At 37.7% G+C, this 19,112-nt stretch overlaps 1 protein-coding gene across 1 annotated transcript in view; it reads left to right on the top strand.

Annotated features, from left to right (window-relative positions):
- Positions 1-550: 550 nt before the first annotated feature.
- RASA2 (RAS p21 protein activator 2) overlaps positions 551-19,112 on the top strand; it is a 67,463-nt gene continuing 48,901 nt past the window's right edge. Inside the window, exons 1-4 of the mRNA XM_088132632.1 lie at positions 551-723; positions 8,043-8,160; positions 12,318-12,421; positions 12,885-12,979. Coding sequence (XP_087988758.1) covers positions 660-723; positions 8,043-8,160; positions 12,318-12,421; positions 12,885-12,979 — 381 coding nt within the window. The 5' untranslated portion in view covers positions 551-659. The remainder of the gene's footprint in view (positions 724-8,042; positions 8,161-12,317; positions 12,422-12,884; positions 12,980-19,112) is intronic.

Genomic DNA, 19,112 nt, shown 5'->3' with positions numbered 1-19,112 from the left:
CAAAGTTTGGACTTAACTGAGCAAGGGAAAAGACCCATCACTAAAGTAGAAATGCCCAATTAAGAGCCTGGTGCCTTTTTAAAGCCTCCCGTCGTCATAGTATGTACTGTACCAGCCTTTTCCGAAAGACACTAACCGCTCCCCCCTCCCCGTTTTTTCAGAACTGCTTCCACTTTCCAAATCAACATCGGCTTTGGTGCGCAGAGGGCACTGATTCTTCAGTGCGGTTTAGGTCTGGATATGACGCTCGGTCCGCATCGGATTGTGTAAGAGCTGACAGTTCCGGCCGCCCTGACTTTCTCTTAGTCATGCCTAACGGAAAGATAAGGCAGTTGCCTTCTGCAAAGGGTAGGGCGACGCATCACCCTGATAGCAACAACCCCTCGGTCCAGCCACTCGCTTTGCCGAGGAAAGGAAAGCAGAAATAGCACGCATGCGCACATTGCACCCATGCTCTGCCGTCCTCCCTCGACGCTCCCAACCAATGGAAGAAGAGAAGAGCCCGAGGGCGGTGGGCGTGGCTGCGGTGGTTAGGGCTGTGCCCGTCAGTACCGCGACGGGGGTAGGTCTCCGCGGTTTTGTACACAGTCGAGCGCGTCGGGGCGCGTGCGGAAGCCGTTTGGCCTTTCTCTGGGTCGCGCGGCGGGTGGCCCCCGGCTATGGCTGCTGGCGAGGGGGGCGACGAAGAGGTGCGAGTGCTGCAGACTCTCCGCGGAAAGATTTGTGAGTCACTGGGAGGGGTCGACTAGCAGGACCCGGTTCTCTGTATGTATGTACAAGTCCGTGGCCAGAGAGAGGCAGCGGGAGGGAAGGAGGAGGGAAATGCGTGTGAGGGCGGAGGTCGAAGACAAGGCGGGCAGAGCCGGAAGGAAGGGCCTGTGCCTTGGAGCGGCCTCTCTGACTCATCCGCCCCAGCCCCTGCTGCTTCCCCTGTGCTTTCATTGGGGGGGAGGTAGGGAAAGGGTTAGTCCGCCTCGTGGCGAAAGGCCACGAGCAGTCGGAGCAGAGGTGCATCATTACAGTAATTGTAATTATGATTAATGTATTTGTTGCTGTTCCTTCTTGTTTTGATACATTGCTTTTACAGTAATCCTCTTATTGGAGGGCTTTTGTAAGCCGCTCAGTCTTCATGGATTAAAGCGGCCTAAACCCCTGGAAAATAAAAATAAATAGTGAGTGGGAAAGCAGTGAGAAAAATCAATAAGCACATGCACTCACCCTTATGAGAAAAGGGGGAGGAATGGCTGAAGGTGGGAGTTGAAGTGAAAGGAGAAAACAGAAGGGACTTCCAGAAGAAAGGCTTTGCAAGTGGGTATAGCATTACTATTTGGGGTAGCCAAATAATATAACAGGATGGCCGTTTAGCTGGGAATGTGGAGGGTTGTAACCCACTAGGATCTGACAGCATCAGGATGGGAAAGGCTGGCATCTAAAGTAAGATCTGTTTGTGTAAGTTTCGGAACTACAAACTATTTGGTGAAAGATTTAGAAGCGAAGCAAGGCAGTTGTCCACTTTTTCTCTTGCCTGAAGCTAACTCTCATTTCCTAACTGTTACTTGGAAGCTTTTATTGTGTGCTATGTTTGATAGATGTTGCCCAATTCTGACTATGTGGAAACTGTTCTCTTGTGGTAACACTTAATGTTTTTAGGTATATATTTGATTTTGGTTATGTAACAAAGTAATGTGAAAAACCCTTGAAATTTCTCTTCATAATTAAATTTCCAGGGGGCTAGGTTTTTTAGTCTACTGAGCAACAAATAGTATTTTGACAGGCTTAAAAATAACGTATCATAAGAGTACTTACTAAGGAATCCCATGTAACTTTAACACCTGTAGGTTGTGTCATGTCAAAATAATATTTGACACCTATGGCCCACATATGAACTATTATTGCCATTGCTGTCAAGTCAGTTCATCTGACATGCGTTATAATAAGTTACAAGTTGATGTCATGGGAGAGAAATGAAAGTGTGAATGTGCTGTGACATGAAGCTGTAACTAGTCTTGCATTTCTAGTAGTATAACAAGATTTCCTTGATCACACTTTAAATGCCAAGAAAAACCTCTGATTTAAATTGAGCTTACTATTGACAGGTCTTCATGTATTTGGTAAATAGTGTAAATCTGATTGTATTAATTCACAGATCACTACAGTAGTTTTCAAATCATATTTGTATGTGTAATAAAATTTACATACATGTATATAAAAATGCAGCTCCAGGCCTCAGGAATCATTAGAACATTCACATATGAAAAACAATGTATATCAAAACCTGAAAATGACATATATAATGTGTATAGTATACTTCCATGTTTAGCAACCCTGTTGGTTACTGACCAGCAGCTGTCCTTAACAAATGAATAATCACAATTTAAAATGTATCTTCTCCTGAAACTGTTGTAGAAATCAGATTTTTCCTTCCCCACTCCAAATTTATTTGTAGCTTGAAATAGAACTATCACTTTTCCTATTTTTTCTCCCAATTCTTACACATTTTTAAGCTTTATGAAAATATTACCAAATAATGCAAATGTTCTTTCTGTGTCTACAAAGAAACATCTTTGTAGCTGAAGGAAGGAGACTAATTAAAGTGCCTAAGCAATGGTTTAGTTCAAAGGGTTTGACTAATGATTTTCACCAATTCACAGGAGTGAGCTTCTCTAACATCTTATCCTTAGCCTGAAGTATATTATGACTGAAAAAAATTGAACAGCATGCCCATGTTTGATGGGTAGATAACAGTATATTTGTTTAGGACAGAACCATACATTCATTTGTATTAATTTAAAAAAATAGTATATTAAATAGATTTAACCGTAACCGTAACATTTTAACATTTATTGATTTGCTCATATCTGTTCTGTAAAATTGAGACCTGTTTGACAAGAAGTGTTTTTCAAGTGGGACATGTTTTGTTACTTGCATGTGGTTTATCAGGATATTTTATAAATGACCACAGTATGGGAAGAGGGAGCATGTTTTATTTATATATTATTATTAAACTTGATATAAAAGTGACTATCAAAATGGGTTGAAAGTTAATAGAACTTTGGAGTCCTTGGGATTCTCTGAGCTTGGTTGTTTCGTTGCAGACATTTCATTACCCGGCTAGGTAATATCTTCAATGCTAGGACTTAGTAATAATAGTAATAATAATAATAATTAATGGGACATGTTGCTGGTTAAGAACAAAGATGCGTCTTAACTTGAAGGTAGAAAATGTAAAAATATGGTCTGAGATATAAGAAATAAAAAAGTGATAATGTTATGAGTCAATTTTAGGGTAACCGGAACAAACAGGATGTAGTGGTTTTGTTGAAATGGGAGGAACTGAGGTACTTTCATGTAAGTCAAATGTAACCCATTTCCTTTCTCACGCCTTTATTAGTTTTTTTTTTTAATTGGTTTACACCATGGATAACTTCCATTTGTAAGCAGAACAAGATTTCATGTTTCAGTTGAATTGCACTGAACAGCGAGGTATTTAATATGCATATAAAATAATGTATTAAATCTTATCCCTCAGATTCATTTAAAATAATTACAAGAAAAATAGTTTCAGTGAAAATGTATCTTGAAATATAACCTTGTATTCTAGATTTGGTTTAAAAAATTGCCTGCTTTCAAAATTTTTAGTATTTACAGTGTATTATTACACTTTCAAAATGTTGCTTTAGGCTTGCTAACCAGTTGTATTTGATTTTATCCCGTCAAATCTCTGTACTGTATCAGTTTCTCTTTGAGATGCTGAATTTAGTTTTAATAAACAAGAACCTGTCATAAAAGCATATATCCCAATTCCTACAAATCTTTTTTAAAATAAATACTGCATTTCATTCTGCTTACGTATTTTAATATAAATTAGTGAAATAATTATTTTCATCATATACATGTATGTGTGCATTTGGGATTCTGATATACATGCCTGACATGTTGGATAACCAAAGGATTTATATTGCAACATGCTTTGCATGCTAGTAATCTGATTTTTTTTTAAAGTATTCTTTTCTGTTTTACTTCCATTTAGAATTTGTTAGTGCTGCGTAACAATCTAGATTTGAAGGGAGAAATGATTCAGAGTATGTATGTAGTACCTATGGTGCTTTCACTATCAAACATGTCTTTTTCTGGCCACATAAGGCCCGCATGCATTTTTTTAAGGATTTGCTTAATGAATTCACCCTGCGTGTTCCATTTTATTTTTTCCCAGTTGAATCCAGATCACTACAGAATCCCAATATTTGTATAGTGTCTTTGTAATGCTTTTGAGATAATAGGATTACTGAGATAATAGGTTAGGTACCTTAAATATTTCTCTAATAAACTAGTGTTATCTTATTTGTAGACTTTTTAATATGGGACTATACAATTTTTGTGCACTGAGGGTCACACTTGTCCTTAAAGTGGATTTCTGTGAGGTGCACTCCTCAGAATAGTTGAAGCCTGAACAAAAATTAGGTGAGACTTGGGTGAGATTGAAATATGATGTAATTTGTATTTAAGCTGAATTAAATGGAGTTCCGTAATTATCCCCATGTGATATATTAAATATGGTTTTTAAGGGCTGTACTCAAGGCAGGTAGGAGCAACATTTGGCTTTGGGGTCTCAGGTTGTGTGTGTGTGTGTGTATTAAGAGAAAATGAGGGGAAAAAATCCTACTGGTAATTAGATAATCTGTTGTAGTTTTTCACAATCCTGTGATTTTCTGGTATGTGTTTCCTAATTAAACTGGCTGGGATTTATGGAAGTTGTGGTTTGCCACTTCAGGAGGACTCCCAAATTTTGGTAAGCTAATTTATAGCAGTAAATAAGACAATGATGTTTGTTAGTTACTTACTCCACTGTGCTGTTCTTTTTTTTAACATGATGAGAATAAAAGCTTCACAACATTTCAGCAACTGAAATTAAAAAAAAAAAAAAAGCCTTAGTAAATTACAGCTAAAATGTGTTAATGATGGATGATGAATCCAGATATAATTCATAAGGGCTAGAAAGCAATCTGAATGCTTCTTTCTGCCATCCATTAATAGTCTGTGCAGTGAGAGGACAATCCATGTCAGACAATAAGTATGGATTGCAGGAAGCTACTTTGTACTAGAAGCAGCCCCAAATGACTGGTCTATTAATAAAGATTATGAGATTCTTTTTGCTTTAAGATGCTGTCTCTCCAGTTATCCAAGAAGGGCCAAGATAGAACTGTGCATTGTATTACAGTCAAAGTACAGTGGTACCTCTAGTTACGAACTTAATCCGTTCCGTGACTCTGGTTGCAACTCGAGTTGGTTGCAACTCGAGGTAAATTTTCCCATAAGGTTCGATGTAAATACGGTTAATCCATTCCGCCCTCCAAATTTGGTCGCACCACGAGGCAAATTTCCCCATGAGGTTCAGAGTAAATAAGCCTAATCCGCCCTCCGAATTTGGTCGCACCCTGAGGTAAATTTCCCCAATAAGGTTCAATGCAAATACAGCTAAACAGTTCTGAAACATATGCATTTTATTTTTAAACCTCAAAAACCTTCCAAACACCACAAAAACCTTCCAAACGCCACAAAACACACCACAAGCCTCACCGAACGTCTCCTTGCTACCGCGATCTCGCCCACAGGAAGCCGTGACCGCATGGCAGCAGGGAAAATGGCCGCGGATCCGGTTCGTAACTTGAGGCGGAGTTCGCAAGTAGAGGTAAATTTTTGGGGCCGGAGCTGGTCGTATCTTGAAAAATTCATAAGGAGGGGCGTTCGTAACTAGAGGTACCACTGTAATTAGAATACTGATTATAATCTGATTGCTGGATATTCTCCTACTGAAAAACACATAAGTGTAGTAATATCATTGATTTATAATGAATTACTGTGAAAATCAAAGTGAAGTATTTGTATATATGTTGTCCATCTTCAGAAAGCATATGTATAGTCTGTTCATGCATGTGAAGGTTTTTCAGACTTCTGGTGATCTGTGAACATTCAGTTTTGGACAAATTTAAAATATCGCCACTTGACCTTACACTTGATTTATTTTCTTCTGGTGATTGAAATCAGAGCCATTCTGATCAGGACTAGATTATTGAATAAACCTCTCTGATCTTTATAATATGGTATTGATCTTCATAATATGTTGCTGGTGCAGTCTACCATCATATTCCTTAAAATTCACATGGGTTTGCTCAGTAACTTGGCCTAGGACCTGCTTTTGTAATATAGCACTGTTTTGACAGTTATACTGATGCTGAAGAAAACTTAAATAGTATTAGGAATTTCTGTGTTAACTAATGATGCACAATAGTGTTACTGCTGTCTCCACGTATTACCTTTAGTTGTTTGTTATCCAAGACCTCCGTTCCCCCCACTGAGTTTATGTAATGTGCATAAATATGTACAAGCTTTACCTACACATTTTCTGCACGTGTATTACTCATATGTTACTTGGATCATATGAAAAGGACTAGAAGGAGAAATGGCTAAAGCATTTTATTCCAACCAATTTCCTTAAGAGAACTTTTCCAAATAGCTTGTCTGACAAATTCCAATGCACAATTATTGTTTCTGAGTCTTATGTGAATTAGAATTTAAATGTGAATTTAGAAAACACAATCTTCTAAAAATTATGTATGGCATCAATTAATTTTGTTGAGCCTCTGTATTAATCCATTTTAACTAAAAATGTGACTTCATATCAAATGCTATTCTACAGCTGCACACTGTGAGCCAAGATTATCAATGATATATCAGTTTTCCCACTGAAGTTTCTCCACTGGCCCTCTCATGGAGTGATAAGTACATTTTTTAGGAAAACCAAATTATCCAGTTACAAAAAGCCCCCCAGATGTACATTATAGATATCGTGTTACTCACTTGGGAAAAAGTAAACAACAAACTTCTGTCCATATTCATATGTTGGGAGGGAAATCTTAGGTAATGAGAAAGTGTGACTCAGTCATGTCATGTGTATGTTGAATGGATGCCATCTTGAATCTCTAAACTTGATGATTATAATATTTGAGTTAAGTAGATGCAAGATAGCATTTCTTTACAGAATTCAAATAAAAGTGGTTCTGAAATGCAGGGTTTGTGGCATGCAAGGTGTATTCTTGCTACTTAAGATTTTTTCTTCAGCATTTGTATGAATATATCCTGTGCTCATCTTGGTACAAGGCTTCTAATTTTGAAATAATAAAGCTCTTGGCAAATATATTTTGCTTATAGTGATAAGAATATGGATAAGCGGGGTGTTCCTGAGTATAAGTGCACTGTCCAGCAAGAATGATTTTCTGAAGAGCTCATTTAAAATAATGTGATATCCTGTTTATAATAACCTTTAAGGTATTTGTATATTTTTCTGTTGTGTGATGGGGTAAACTTCATTTTGACTTCAGCAAAGTCATGTCTTTGTAATTAATGTGTATAACATAGAAGTCTTAAGCATTCAGTACAGTTGATAGAGGTGAAGACATATGAATAAAATTAATATGAATCAAGATTTTGTAAGAGATAATGAAATTAGTGTTTTGTGAAAAACTTCTAGAGATAGGTAGCAGTTAAGCTCAATTATTTTGTATTATGACTTGTAGTTGCATCACTTTCAGGCATAAGTATGCCTGATTTAAACAAGCTGTGTCAGCCTAACTGGTTACCAAGATGGGATTCCCTTTAAGCAAGTATAGCTATTGCAAGAAATGATGTTAATGAGGTTTGGGGTGGATCCCTTCTCTTACATTAATAGTGAACATGGTTTTAGCACGTGATGCTGTTTTGGTTAAGGTGGATCCTGCTCTGGAAAGCACAAAGTAAAAATCCTGACTAATAATACAATGAACTTTTTTTTAATATTGGTATTTCAATAATATGGTAACTTTTTGTGTTGTGCTATTATCTTTTAATTGTTTTCATTTAATTCAGGCATAAATTCACTAGAGTCTTTAATATCAGGTATCTTTCTTTTCTAAATTAGTATTCTGCTCTGTGATTGGAATTTTGCAAATTGATTCTATCATGGTTTTCTTCCACATGGAATTAAAACTATTTCATTTTGTCATTAGGTCAAGCCAAAAACTTAGTGCCATATCCAGGACCAAATAAAATGAGAGACTGCTTTTGTACAATCAATCTGGATCAAGAAGAGGTATTTCGTACTCAAGTGGTAGAGAAGTCTTTAAGGTGAGCTTCTAATCATGATGCCAGTCTTACTGAAAGCAAGCCTTAGTTAGAAAGCAAATCTTAACTAAATCAGAAAACTGAAGGGTTTTTTAAATTCATTATATTTATGGTATTAGTATGCTGTTGATTGTCTAAATTATCACATCATTTAGTTCAGTAGATATTCATCAGGGCTCTGATTGGCATATTGTGTTTATATTAATTGGAACTGAGCATACAAATAGAATAGGAATGTGCAAAATTTGTTGATCCAGGAAGAAACTATTTTAGCCAACTCCATTTCTTTCTGAACCATAAAGTTGTGAGAGAAGAGAGGGTTGCTTGGTAGATTCTAGAAGTAAATCATGGAATGTAAGGGTTGGAAGGAATTCTGAGGCTAGAATCATCTATCTCATCCAGCCTCCTTCCAGTCCACTGCTGCACATCTCTGAAAGATGTGCAATTTAATACTTCCAGTAAAAGAGTCAACCACCTCCTAAGGCAGCCTATTCTACTGCTAAACATCTGTTACTGTAAATAATTTTTTCTGGGGTCCAATTAAAGTCTGCTTCTTTGTAATTTAAAGCATAGTTTCTTATCTTGTTCTCTAGTACAACATAGAACAAGCCTTCAGTTATTTGAAAACAGCTGTTCTATCTTCCCACAGACCTCTCTACTCCATACTAAACATCTCTAACTTTTCCTCGTATTCTTTTTCCTTCCACGTTCTTTGTGATCTTTGTTGCTCTTCTCTGGATATATTCTTGTTTGTCAATATCCTAAACTTTGGTGCCCAGAAATGAATGCAGTCTTTTAGATATTGTCTGACCAATGCAAAATAGAGAGAAAATCATTTATCTTGATCTGGATACTATACTTCTCTTGATGTAGCCTTGGATTGCACTTAATTTTTTTGCAACTGCGTCACACTGTTTGGTCAATTTAGTTAGGGACCCAGTAGGACACCCAGATTCTTTTTACATATATTACTGCCCAGTATGATCTTCCCCATTCTGTGCTCATGCCTTTAATTTTTCCTATGTAAATGAAGGACATTATATTTGTCCTTGCTGAAATCTGTCTAGTTGGTTTCAGTCAGTTGTTCCAGTTATCAGGTTCCTCCTGAATCTTGACTGTCCTCTAAGTTGTTTATTTGATCTTTGGTCAAATTAGATCAACATATTTTCTAACCTTTCATCAATCACATATAAATACATTGTGTTGTACAGGGCCTAGAATGGAGCCCTGCTTTATTTATTTATTTATTTATTTGATTGATTGATTGATTGATTGATTGATTGATATAGCCATCCATCTCACATAAAGCCAGTTTGGCATAGTGGTTAAGGTACTGACCTAGAAACCAGGAGCCTATGAGTTCTGGGTCTAAAGCAGGCTGGGTGATTTTGGGCCAGTCACTCTCTCTCAGCCCAACCCACCTCACAGACTGTTGTGGAGAAAATAGGCAGGAGTATTAAGTATGTTTGCCACCTTGATTTGACCAAATGTATATAGTGGGAGATGATGATGATGAAAGAATCCTCCTCCTCCTCCTCCTCCTCCTCCTCCTCCTCCTCCTCCTCCTCCTCCTCCTCCTCCTCCTCCTCCTTCTCCTGGTGGCTTACAATAAAATCACCAATTATACCAATCATTACCTCTTTCCAGATTGACACTAAGCTACAGCTATTAGATACAGTTGTTCAACCAGATTTGCATCCATCCATCTGTGGTAGCATAGTCCAGCCTGTCTTGTTATCTTCTCTGCTAGAATTTCGTAGGAGACTTTGTCAAATGCTTTTCTGAAGGCAAATTACACTATGTTCAACATACTCAAACTGATCAATTTATTAAAAAGGATAACTGGTTGGTTTGGCATGACCAGTTCTTGATAAATCCATGCTAGCTCCTGCCAAACAATACATTATTTTTCTGAATGCTCAAAAACTGACTGATGACTTATCTGTAATTACACCCCCCCCCTTTTTTTTTCTCCTTTGAAGATAGAAACATTTGCCCTTCTCCAGCCCTCTGGCACCACGTCAAACCTCCATGATTTCTCAAAAATCAGAGAAAGGGATTCTGAGAAAACATCTGCTATGGGTTTCTTCAAGATTCTAGGATGTAACTGATCTTGTTCTGGGTCCTTGGTAGACAGGTACTTCTTAGCTATGACTGATTATCTTGGATTGCAACTCTTTTTTAGGGCAGTTGTCTGCTTAGGTCCATTTGAACACATTCCCCTGTGGAGAGAAGAAAAAAGCAAAGTAAGAGTTGAAGAACTTTGCCCTCTACCATCCCTGTTTCTATCCTATCATCTTTTCCAAGCAGTCATACCCCTCCTTTTCCTTCTTTTACTACTGACATTGTTTAACAATTACTTTTTGTTCCTCAAATTCCTTTTGTGCTTTAGCCTTCCATTATTATTTCTAGAGATACTAGCTAATTGCTGGTATGCTTTCTTGATGATTGCACCTATTCTCCATTTCCTAAATGTTCCTTTTGATTCTTAGCTGAGCTGAAAGCTCTCTATGCATCCACAATATTTTTCTCTGTGGGCCTCATTTTTTTTCTTTTCATTGGAATAGAGCATGATTGTATATTCAGTACCTTACTTTTACGAAGTTTCCAACTCTCCTGTATTTCCTTTGGCCCAAGGATTTCTGTCCAGGTGAACCTGCCTAGCACTTCTCTAAACTTCTTGAAATTGGCTCTCCTAAAATCTAATGTATATGCACAACCATATCCAGTTTTTCTTTCTGTATGTTGGACTTCAGCTGGCAAGGCAGGACTGGAACCAATTAGGCAAACTCAAACAAATCCAAGCATTCCTGATAAGTGATTTTTCTTTTGGAAAAATTACAAAGCCATAATGACAGAATTCCAGCAATGACAATGTTTCAAGTACAAACACTATTTATAGATTCAACTTTTAGACTTTTTTCCAGTTCATTCTTTTGCTTGCCCTACATAAAATATTACTTAGCCTCACTTTGGGGAAGGGGAAAGCCTTGTCCTTTATTTAGAAAACAATCTGATTTGTGATCATATTGTGCATGAGATCTAATTCTCCTACTGTTAAACTTCACAATGATAATGGTCATTTCCTGCCAAGATTCCTAGTGCTTTTAGCTCTTCACTGAAATCTTCCTTATTGGTTAGATCAAATTAGGACAGCCAGTCTCCTCATATCGTCTTCAGCCTTCTGGAAAATGAAGCCATCAGCAAGACCACTGAGGATTTTTTGTGACCTTGCAGTATTGGCTGAGTTGCTTTTCCAGCAGAAATATGGGTATTTCAAGTCTTCCATTATTACTGCATCTTTCCTCCCAGAAGGTTCTGCATTCTAACTTGGGAGGGCATTATCCAGATCTTCTGCCTGACCTGGCAGTCAGTAGGATGTCCCCAAGATAATATTATTGCTGTTTACCTTCTCTGTATTCTTATGCAAGCACTCTAAATCATACCATTGTGCTCAGATTCTTGGATCCCTACACATGTATACTTCCCTCACATACAATGCCGCTTCTTCCATTTTTTATGGCCTATTCTTTTTCATTAAGTTGCACTCTGCTCATGAGTTTCGTGTCACCAAGTTTCAGTAAGGCCTATTGAATCATATTTGCCTTCCTGCATTAAGACTTTTGGTTTTTCCTGTTTGTTCCTTATACTCTCCTAAGGAACAATCAGCCTCATAAGTCAGGGATAGCTGCCACTCTTATGGCCTTCTGGAAACAGATAAAAACTTGGTTATTTTGAAGGGCCTTTGTGGAGCAATCAACACCAAAATTAGTTTTATTGTATTGTTGATGATGATGATATAGATATAATAATAGTCAGCTGCTCAGAGTTCTAGCAGATTGAGGTGATTAATAAATTCAATAAATAACTTGGTAGGGGACAGTTCCTGAACAGTTTCTCGAGTTTTTTATATAGAGAACGGCATCCACAAGGACAGTGTAAGGCCCTTAGAAGTTCAGTTCTAAATATGTTTCCTTGGGTTGAAGTCTAATGTGTAATTAGGAGAGCTATACTAAAAATTAGCAGAAATAATAATTCCTTGAAAGGGGCTTATGTTCAGAAGGAAAATCCTTTTATTGAAATTTGTAACTTTCAAATATAAAGCAGACAAGGTGATATATTGCAAAGTAATCAGATAGTTTGCTGATTTGTTTTCACAGTCCATTTTTTGGAGAAGAGTTTTACTTTGAAATACCAAGGATATTCCAGTATTTATCGTTCTATATTTATGACAAAAATGTTCTACAGAGGGACCTGCGTATAGGTAAGAAATAACAAATTGTCATGTTAATATTCGTGGGTTGTTTTGTTATATTAAATCTGAAATTGTTGATATTAAAGACAGGCATCTTATTCTTTAAAATACATAATTTTTGTCTTACGTGATGTGAAGGCTCCAGTGATCTTCCATCCCAAATGACTGAGTTAATGCATGTCATTTCAAATATCATCAGTCTGTCTGAATAAGATGTTCTGAGATAACCTGCAAAAGCAGGCATTTTACTGTAAAACTTTGACTTCATTCATCTTCAAATAGTGGTAGTACAGTAATATCTACCACTGCTTCCTAATCTTGGAATGCAAAGTACTGGTAGACTGCATTTAAAGAATGTTGTTTAGGATATGGACTATTCTGATGCAGATCTTCTCTAGAGTTGTGTTAGATACACATATAATACTTTTTTTTTAATTAATACACCCATTTGATTTGTTAATTTTCCCTTTAGGTAAAATAGCTATCAAAAAAGAAGATTTGAGCATATATTCTGGCAAGGAAACATGGTTTATACTTCAACCAGTTGATTCTAACTCAGAAGTTCAGGTAAAATTAAATAAATATGAAAACTAATGCTGGTATATATATGGTGGTGCTTAAAAGTTTGTGATTCCATTTGAATTCTGCATAAATATGACCTAAAACATGATCTGTTCTCCACACAAGTCCTAAAACTAGATAAAGAGAACCCAGTTAAACAAGAGTCAAAAACATTCTTGTTCATTTATTCATTGAAGAAAATGGTCCAAAGCTACGTATTTGTATGTGGCAAAAGTATGCAAACCTCTAGGATTATCAGTTCATTTGAAGGGAAAATTAGAGTCAGGTGTCATTATCAGTGTCATTATCAGTCATTATCAATGGGATAATAATCAGATGTGATTGTGGGAGGTGCTGCCTTATTTAAAGAGCAGAATTCTGGGGATTTGCTGTCAAAGTCTGATCTTCACAATGCAGTTATGTGAAAGTGTGTCATGGCTCGAACAAAGGAAATTTTTGAGGACCTCTAAAAAACAGTTGTTGATGCTCACCAGGCTGGAAAAGGATACAGAACTATTTCCAAAGAGTTTGGACTTTACCAGTCTACTGTCAGGCACATTGTGTACACATGGAGGCAATTCAGGACCATTGTTACCCTCCCTAGGAGTGGTCGCTCAACCAAGATCACACCAAGAGAAGGTGTGTAATACTGAGGGAGGTCTCAAAGAAGCCCAGGGTAACGTCTAAGGAACTGAAGATCTCTCTTGCATTGGTGAATGTCAGTGTTCAGGAGAACACTGAGCAATGATGGTGTGCATGGCAGAGTTGCAAGGAGAATGCCACTACTCTCAAAAGTGAACGTGGCTGCCCATCTACAGTTTGTGAAAGACCACATGGATAAGCCAGAATGCTTTTGGAAGACTGTTCTGGAGACGTGTGAGACTAAAATAGAACTTTTTGGCTTGAATGAAAAGCATTGGCGAAAGGCAGGCGCTGCATTTCAGCATAAGAACCTTATCCCATCTGTGAAACGTGGTGGCAGTATCATGGTTTGGGCCTGCTTTGCTGCCTCTGGCCCAGGGCAGCTTGCCATCCTTGATGGAACTAATAATTCTGAATTGTACCAGCAAATTCTACAGGAAAATGTCAGGGTATCTGTCCATGAAGAGAAAATGGACCATGCAGCAAGACAACGATCCGAAACACCCAAGTCATACCACCAAAGAATGGTTAAAGCAGAAGAAAGTTAATGTTTTGCAATGGCCAAGTCAAAATCCTGAACTTAATTGTATAGAAATGTTGTGGAAGAACGTGAAGCGGACAGTTCATGCGAGGAAGTCCACCAACATCCCTGAGTTGAAGCTGTTCTGTAAGGAGGAATGGGCTAAAATTCCTCCAAGCCAATGTATAGGACTGAGCAACAGTTATCAGAACATTTAGTTGCAGTTAGTACTGCCAAAGGGGGCCATACCAGTTACTGAAAGCAAAGGTTCACATACTTAAGCCAGACACAAGTTTGAAAAGTTCTGTGTTTTCTCTCAGGGGAGTGAGGTTAAATAATAAGCTAACCTTAGGCTGCAACGCAAATGCACAGCTGAGGTAATTGTTAGTGTCTACTCTGCTGTTGGCCTGCTTTTTGGCCAGTCTGTCTGACCTGTGGAGCTCAGCCCTCTGCTGTTGGATCTTTAAAGCACATGTCTGCTTGGGACTGGTTGGGTGAATTTCAGAGTCTGAGAGGCTGTCAGTAGGCGCATTCAGGGAGTCCTGGGGGCTTGCTGGATCTGCATGAATCGGAGTGGAGTTATTCAGTGCTTGAATCACCTCCTCTAGGATTATTATCCCTAGGTGCCCCAGGCTCTGTTTTTTCCTTCTCATCAGAAGACAGGTCAAACAGGGCCATAACAATATATTGCAAGTTGTTATCAGATGGTTTTTTTATATGCTGAATAGAAATTTGTAGGGGTGTGCAGAACTCTTCATACACAGTTGCTCAGATCGAAACACATGTATTTTATCCAGAGCGGAAACATTGTGTCCCTTTATCCTAGAATGATGAAATGCATCCTGTGCATGCTAAAGTTAAGACAACAAGAATAAGACTTGATATGGGAGTCCCACAGCTACATATTACCTGATGAAATAATTAGTACTTTGTCTTATTGCCACTTTCCTGAAATCATCTCACAGAAGGCTTTTGATACCTTGTAGATGGGTGACATATATACTCTCAGTCTTATTTAGAGTAAAATTTACAAAGATAAGTTTTAACATTCATGACACAATAATTTTTGTACTATTTTTCATGATTTATGTGCTATATGTGAGAGAGTTGCTTCTGAATTACTTTATAAATGCTCTAAAAGAATCATGAAGCAGATTTTTAATTCAACAATTTAGTTGTCCCTAAAATAATACTGCTATTTGTGAATTACAATATTTGTGAATATAATAAGTATTTATGCAAATAAGCAGCAGGATATTTTAAGAAAATATTTTCATCCTAATTATAAGCCAAAAAAAAAAGAATTTTGTTTGACTTAAAGCTAACTGTGCAAACTGTTTTGATTTTGAATTCCAACCTTACTGGAAATGTCAGCCTAAGGTGAAAGCAGCTGTTTCAAGCTCAGAACACTTCCAGTGAGGTTTTTAAAAAAGCATTGGGACATTTCCAGTGAAGTTGAAGCACCCTGTTTCAAACTGCTAATAGCTGTTTCAACCTTTTAACGAAGTATTTTATATTTGAACCATTTTGAATTCAAAGTATTCTACATACCTCTACTTAACTCTGTAGAATTGTGATCTGGGTATGATACTCAACCAAATGTCCCTCCTACACAGAACTTTCAATTAAGATGTTGCTTTGCCTTGTCATTCTTTTCAGTATATGTTTCAAATTGTGCACCAGACTAAGTATTTATTTATTGTAAAGTCCTTGGGGCTCTGAGCTTGGTTGTTTTCTTGGAGACACTTCATTAACTAGACGAAATGTCTGCAAGGAAACAACCAAGCTCAGCAAACCCAAGGACTCCACAATTCAACCCTGAGCTACATACATTTTCTTCTATTGATATTTATTTATTGTCATAAGTATGCTTAGTTGTACATTAGTTACACTGGTATAGTTTAAGTGTCTTACATTATTTCCCAGCAACTTCTACTTTCTGCTCACCAGAGGAACAAACCTAGAATAATTTTGGGCTCAATTCTGAACACAGGGCAGATCAGAAAAATGATTATGATGAAATGGACTGTTTACTAACACTGTGAAAATAAAGTATGATTGTATTTAAACTTAATGTGAAACTGTAAGGCTGATTTTGTAATGAATGCACCTGCTTGTTCCCAGTTGCTTTACTAATGAGCGGATGTGGCTTGCAACTGTGAGTTGGCTTCCCAAACTTAGCATGGTATGATGGTGATAATAAACAATAGGCATAGGTTAGTATCAGTCATATTCTTTGAAAGCTGTCTGTCATGTTTTAATAGAAGTGAGAGATGACATTCCCTGATGATATATTCTAAGACTTAGGGTTTCTAATGAGTTCTTCTGTAATTTATGTTAATGAGTTCTAGGCAGACAAAGCCACAGTCCTACTTTCATACATCATGCATGCTTGGCTGATAAAGTCATAGATATTTTAAACTTGTATTTATTGCTAAATCAGTCACATAGGCCAGTATAACTTGTAAAATAACTAATGCCAGAAAAAATTGATTATATATTAAGGATCTATTTTGATTTCATGAGAACAGTATTTTTTGTAACCTGGCCCTGTTTCAAACAATTGTTACTTAGTAGTTTTCACAGATTGAGTAACTAAAGCATCTTTGAAAACATGCTAATAGCACTTAATTATAGAGATGTTTAATGTCTGTGAGGCCGGAAATGCTCTAGCAGAGTCTTATTTATTGCTTCTTAAATTGTTAATCTGTCTTCTCTAGGGTGGGTACAAATGTCTAAGAGGGGGCAGGGCTTGAGCTTGTGCACAAAGCCATTTTCACAGCAAGAAATATGAAACAGTTGCAGCCTTCCCAAGCTGGTATCATCTAGAACTATCATCTGGAATTATCAGTTCCTTGAAGCTTTTATAATAGAGTTAATGGCACCACTGAGAGAAGTTTATGGAAAATATAGTATTGTAAAACACATTTGAAGATATCAGTTTCTGAAAGACTAAGATACTGCATTGTAAAGTAGCCCTCCTTGCCTGAAATAATTCTAACGGTAAGGTTTTGATCTTCACAAAATAATTACAGGTAGTCCTCATTTAATGACCACAGTTGGGACTAGCAATTCCATTACTAAGCAGCGTGGTCATTAAGTGAAACATGTGGTTGCCCCGGACTTATGAAGTCAGTTCTGCTGTGGTTGTTAAGCAAATCACCTACAGTTGTTATACACAACATTACATGACCACAATTTGTGACTTACTGCCGGCTTCTCCATTGACTTTGCTTGCCAGAAGCCGGCTGTGAAGCTTCAAATGACGATCATGTGACCGCAGAATGCTGTTATAATGTGCACCAATTGTGAAGCACGTTCTGATGCTGCAACAGTTGTAAGTTCGAGGACTGGTCATAAAACTTTTTCAGTGCTGTCATAAGTTTGAATAGTTGCTAAACAGGGCAGTTGTTAACTGAGAGCTACCTATAATATCAAATTATCAGTTCCTTGAAGCTTTTATAATAGAGTTAATGGCACATACATGTTCATTCTTAATTTTTAAAAAGCCTTAGTAAAGTTGTCTAATAAAGGAAGAAATGAGAAGACAAACATTTATACAAATAATTCCAAATGTAAGCCATCTTTGAAATAATGGTTTCAGTGATTTCTTTATGAGAGGATAGCAGTTTTCTGGATTAGGAGACTAAAAATAACTGTAGTGTGTTTAGCACGTCTGACAGTGGCTAAATTAATAATTATTCATAAATCTAACTCATGAAATATTAAACAGATGCTATAATTATGGTAGGATGGACTATTGTTTTCAGGCTGCTCTGTGCCATTAAGTAGTAGTTGTAGTCTATACGCCAAATGAGTTAGGAGAAAAATAAGCCCCACAAAGGTGAATATGTGTAGCCCTTGTTTGCAACCACAGTTGGGACTGGCAACTCAGTTGTTAAGCAAAGCAGTCGCTAAGTGAAACCACAACTGTGCTTACAATCTTCAGCTTTCCTTTGCTTTAGAGACCTGCGAAGGTTGTAGTCATCACTGTCATAACTGCAAACAGTCACTAAATGAGGTATTGCTAAATGAGGACTACCTGTATTCATGATTCTCCCTTTGGGACTAATACAGTGGGGCAAAAAAGTATTTAGTCAGCCACCAATTGTGCAAGTTCTCCCACTTAAAAAGATGAGAGAGGCCTGTAATTTTCATCATAGGTATACCTCAACTATGAGAGACAAAATGGGGAAAAAACTCCAGAAAAATCACATTGTCTGATTTTTCATGGTGGAAAATAAGTATTTGGTCACCTACAAACAAGCAAGATGTCTGGCTCTCACAGACCTGTAACTACTTCTTTAAGAGGCTCCTCTGTCCTCCACTCGTTACCTGTAGTAATGGCACCTGTTTGACCTTGTTATCAGTATAAAAGACACCTGTCCACAACCTCAAACAGTTACACTCCAAACTCCACTATGGCCAAGATCAAAGAGCTGTCGAAGGACACCAGAAACAAAATTGTAGACCTGCACCAGGCTGGGAAGACTGAATCTGCAATAGGCAAGCAGCTTGGTGTGAAGAAATCAACTGTGGGAGCAATAATTAGAAAATGGAAGACATATAAGACCACTGATAATCTCCCTCGATCTGGGGCTCCATGCAAGATCTCACCCTGTGGGGTCAAAATGATCACAAGAATGGTGAGCAAAAATCCCAGAACCACACGGGTGGACCTAGTGAGTGACCTGCAGAGAGCTGGGACCAAAGTAACAAAGGCTACCATCAGTAACACACTACGCTGCCAGGGACTCAAATCCTGCAGTGCCAGACGTGTCCCCCTGCTTAAGCCAGTACCTGTCTGGGCCCATCTGAAGTTTGCTAGGGAGCATTTGGATGATCCAGAAGAGGATTGGGAGACTGTCATATGGTCAGATGAAACCAAAGTAGAATGTTTTGGTCTAAACTCAACTTGTTGTGTTTGGAGGAGAGAGAATGCTGAGTTGCATCCAAAGAACAGCATACCTACTGTGA

Source organism: Python bivittatus, unplaced genomic scaffold (genome assembly GCF_059951505.1).
Source record: "Python bivittatus isolate LINGU-HERP-01145 unplaced genomic scaffold, Pbiv_v1 ctg000980_np1212, whole genome shotgun sequence".
NCBI classification, from domain to species: Eukaryota; Metazoa; Chordata; class Lepidosauria; order Squamata; family Pythonidae; genus Python; species Python bivittatus.
The sequence above is the reverse complement of the archived record's forward strand: the minus strand, read 5'-3'. Positions and strand labels throughout refer to the sequence as shown.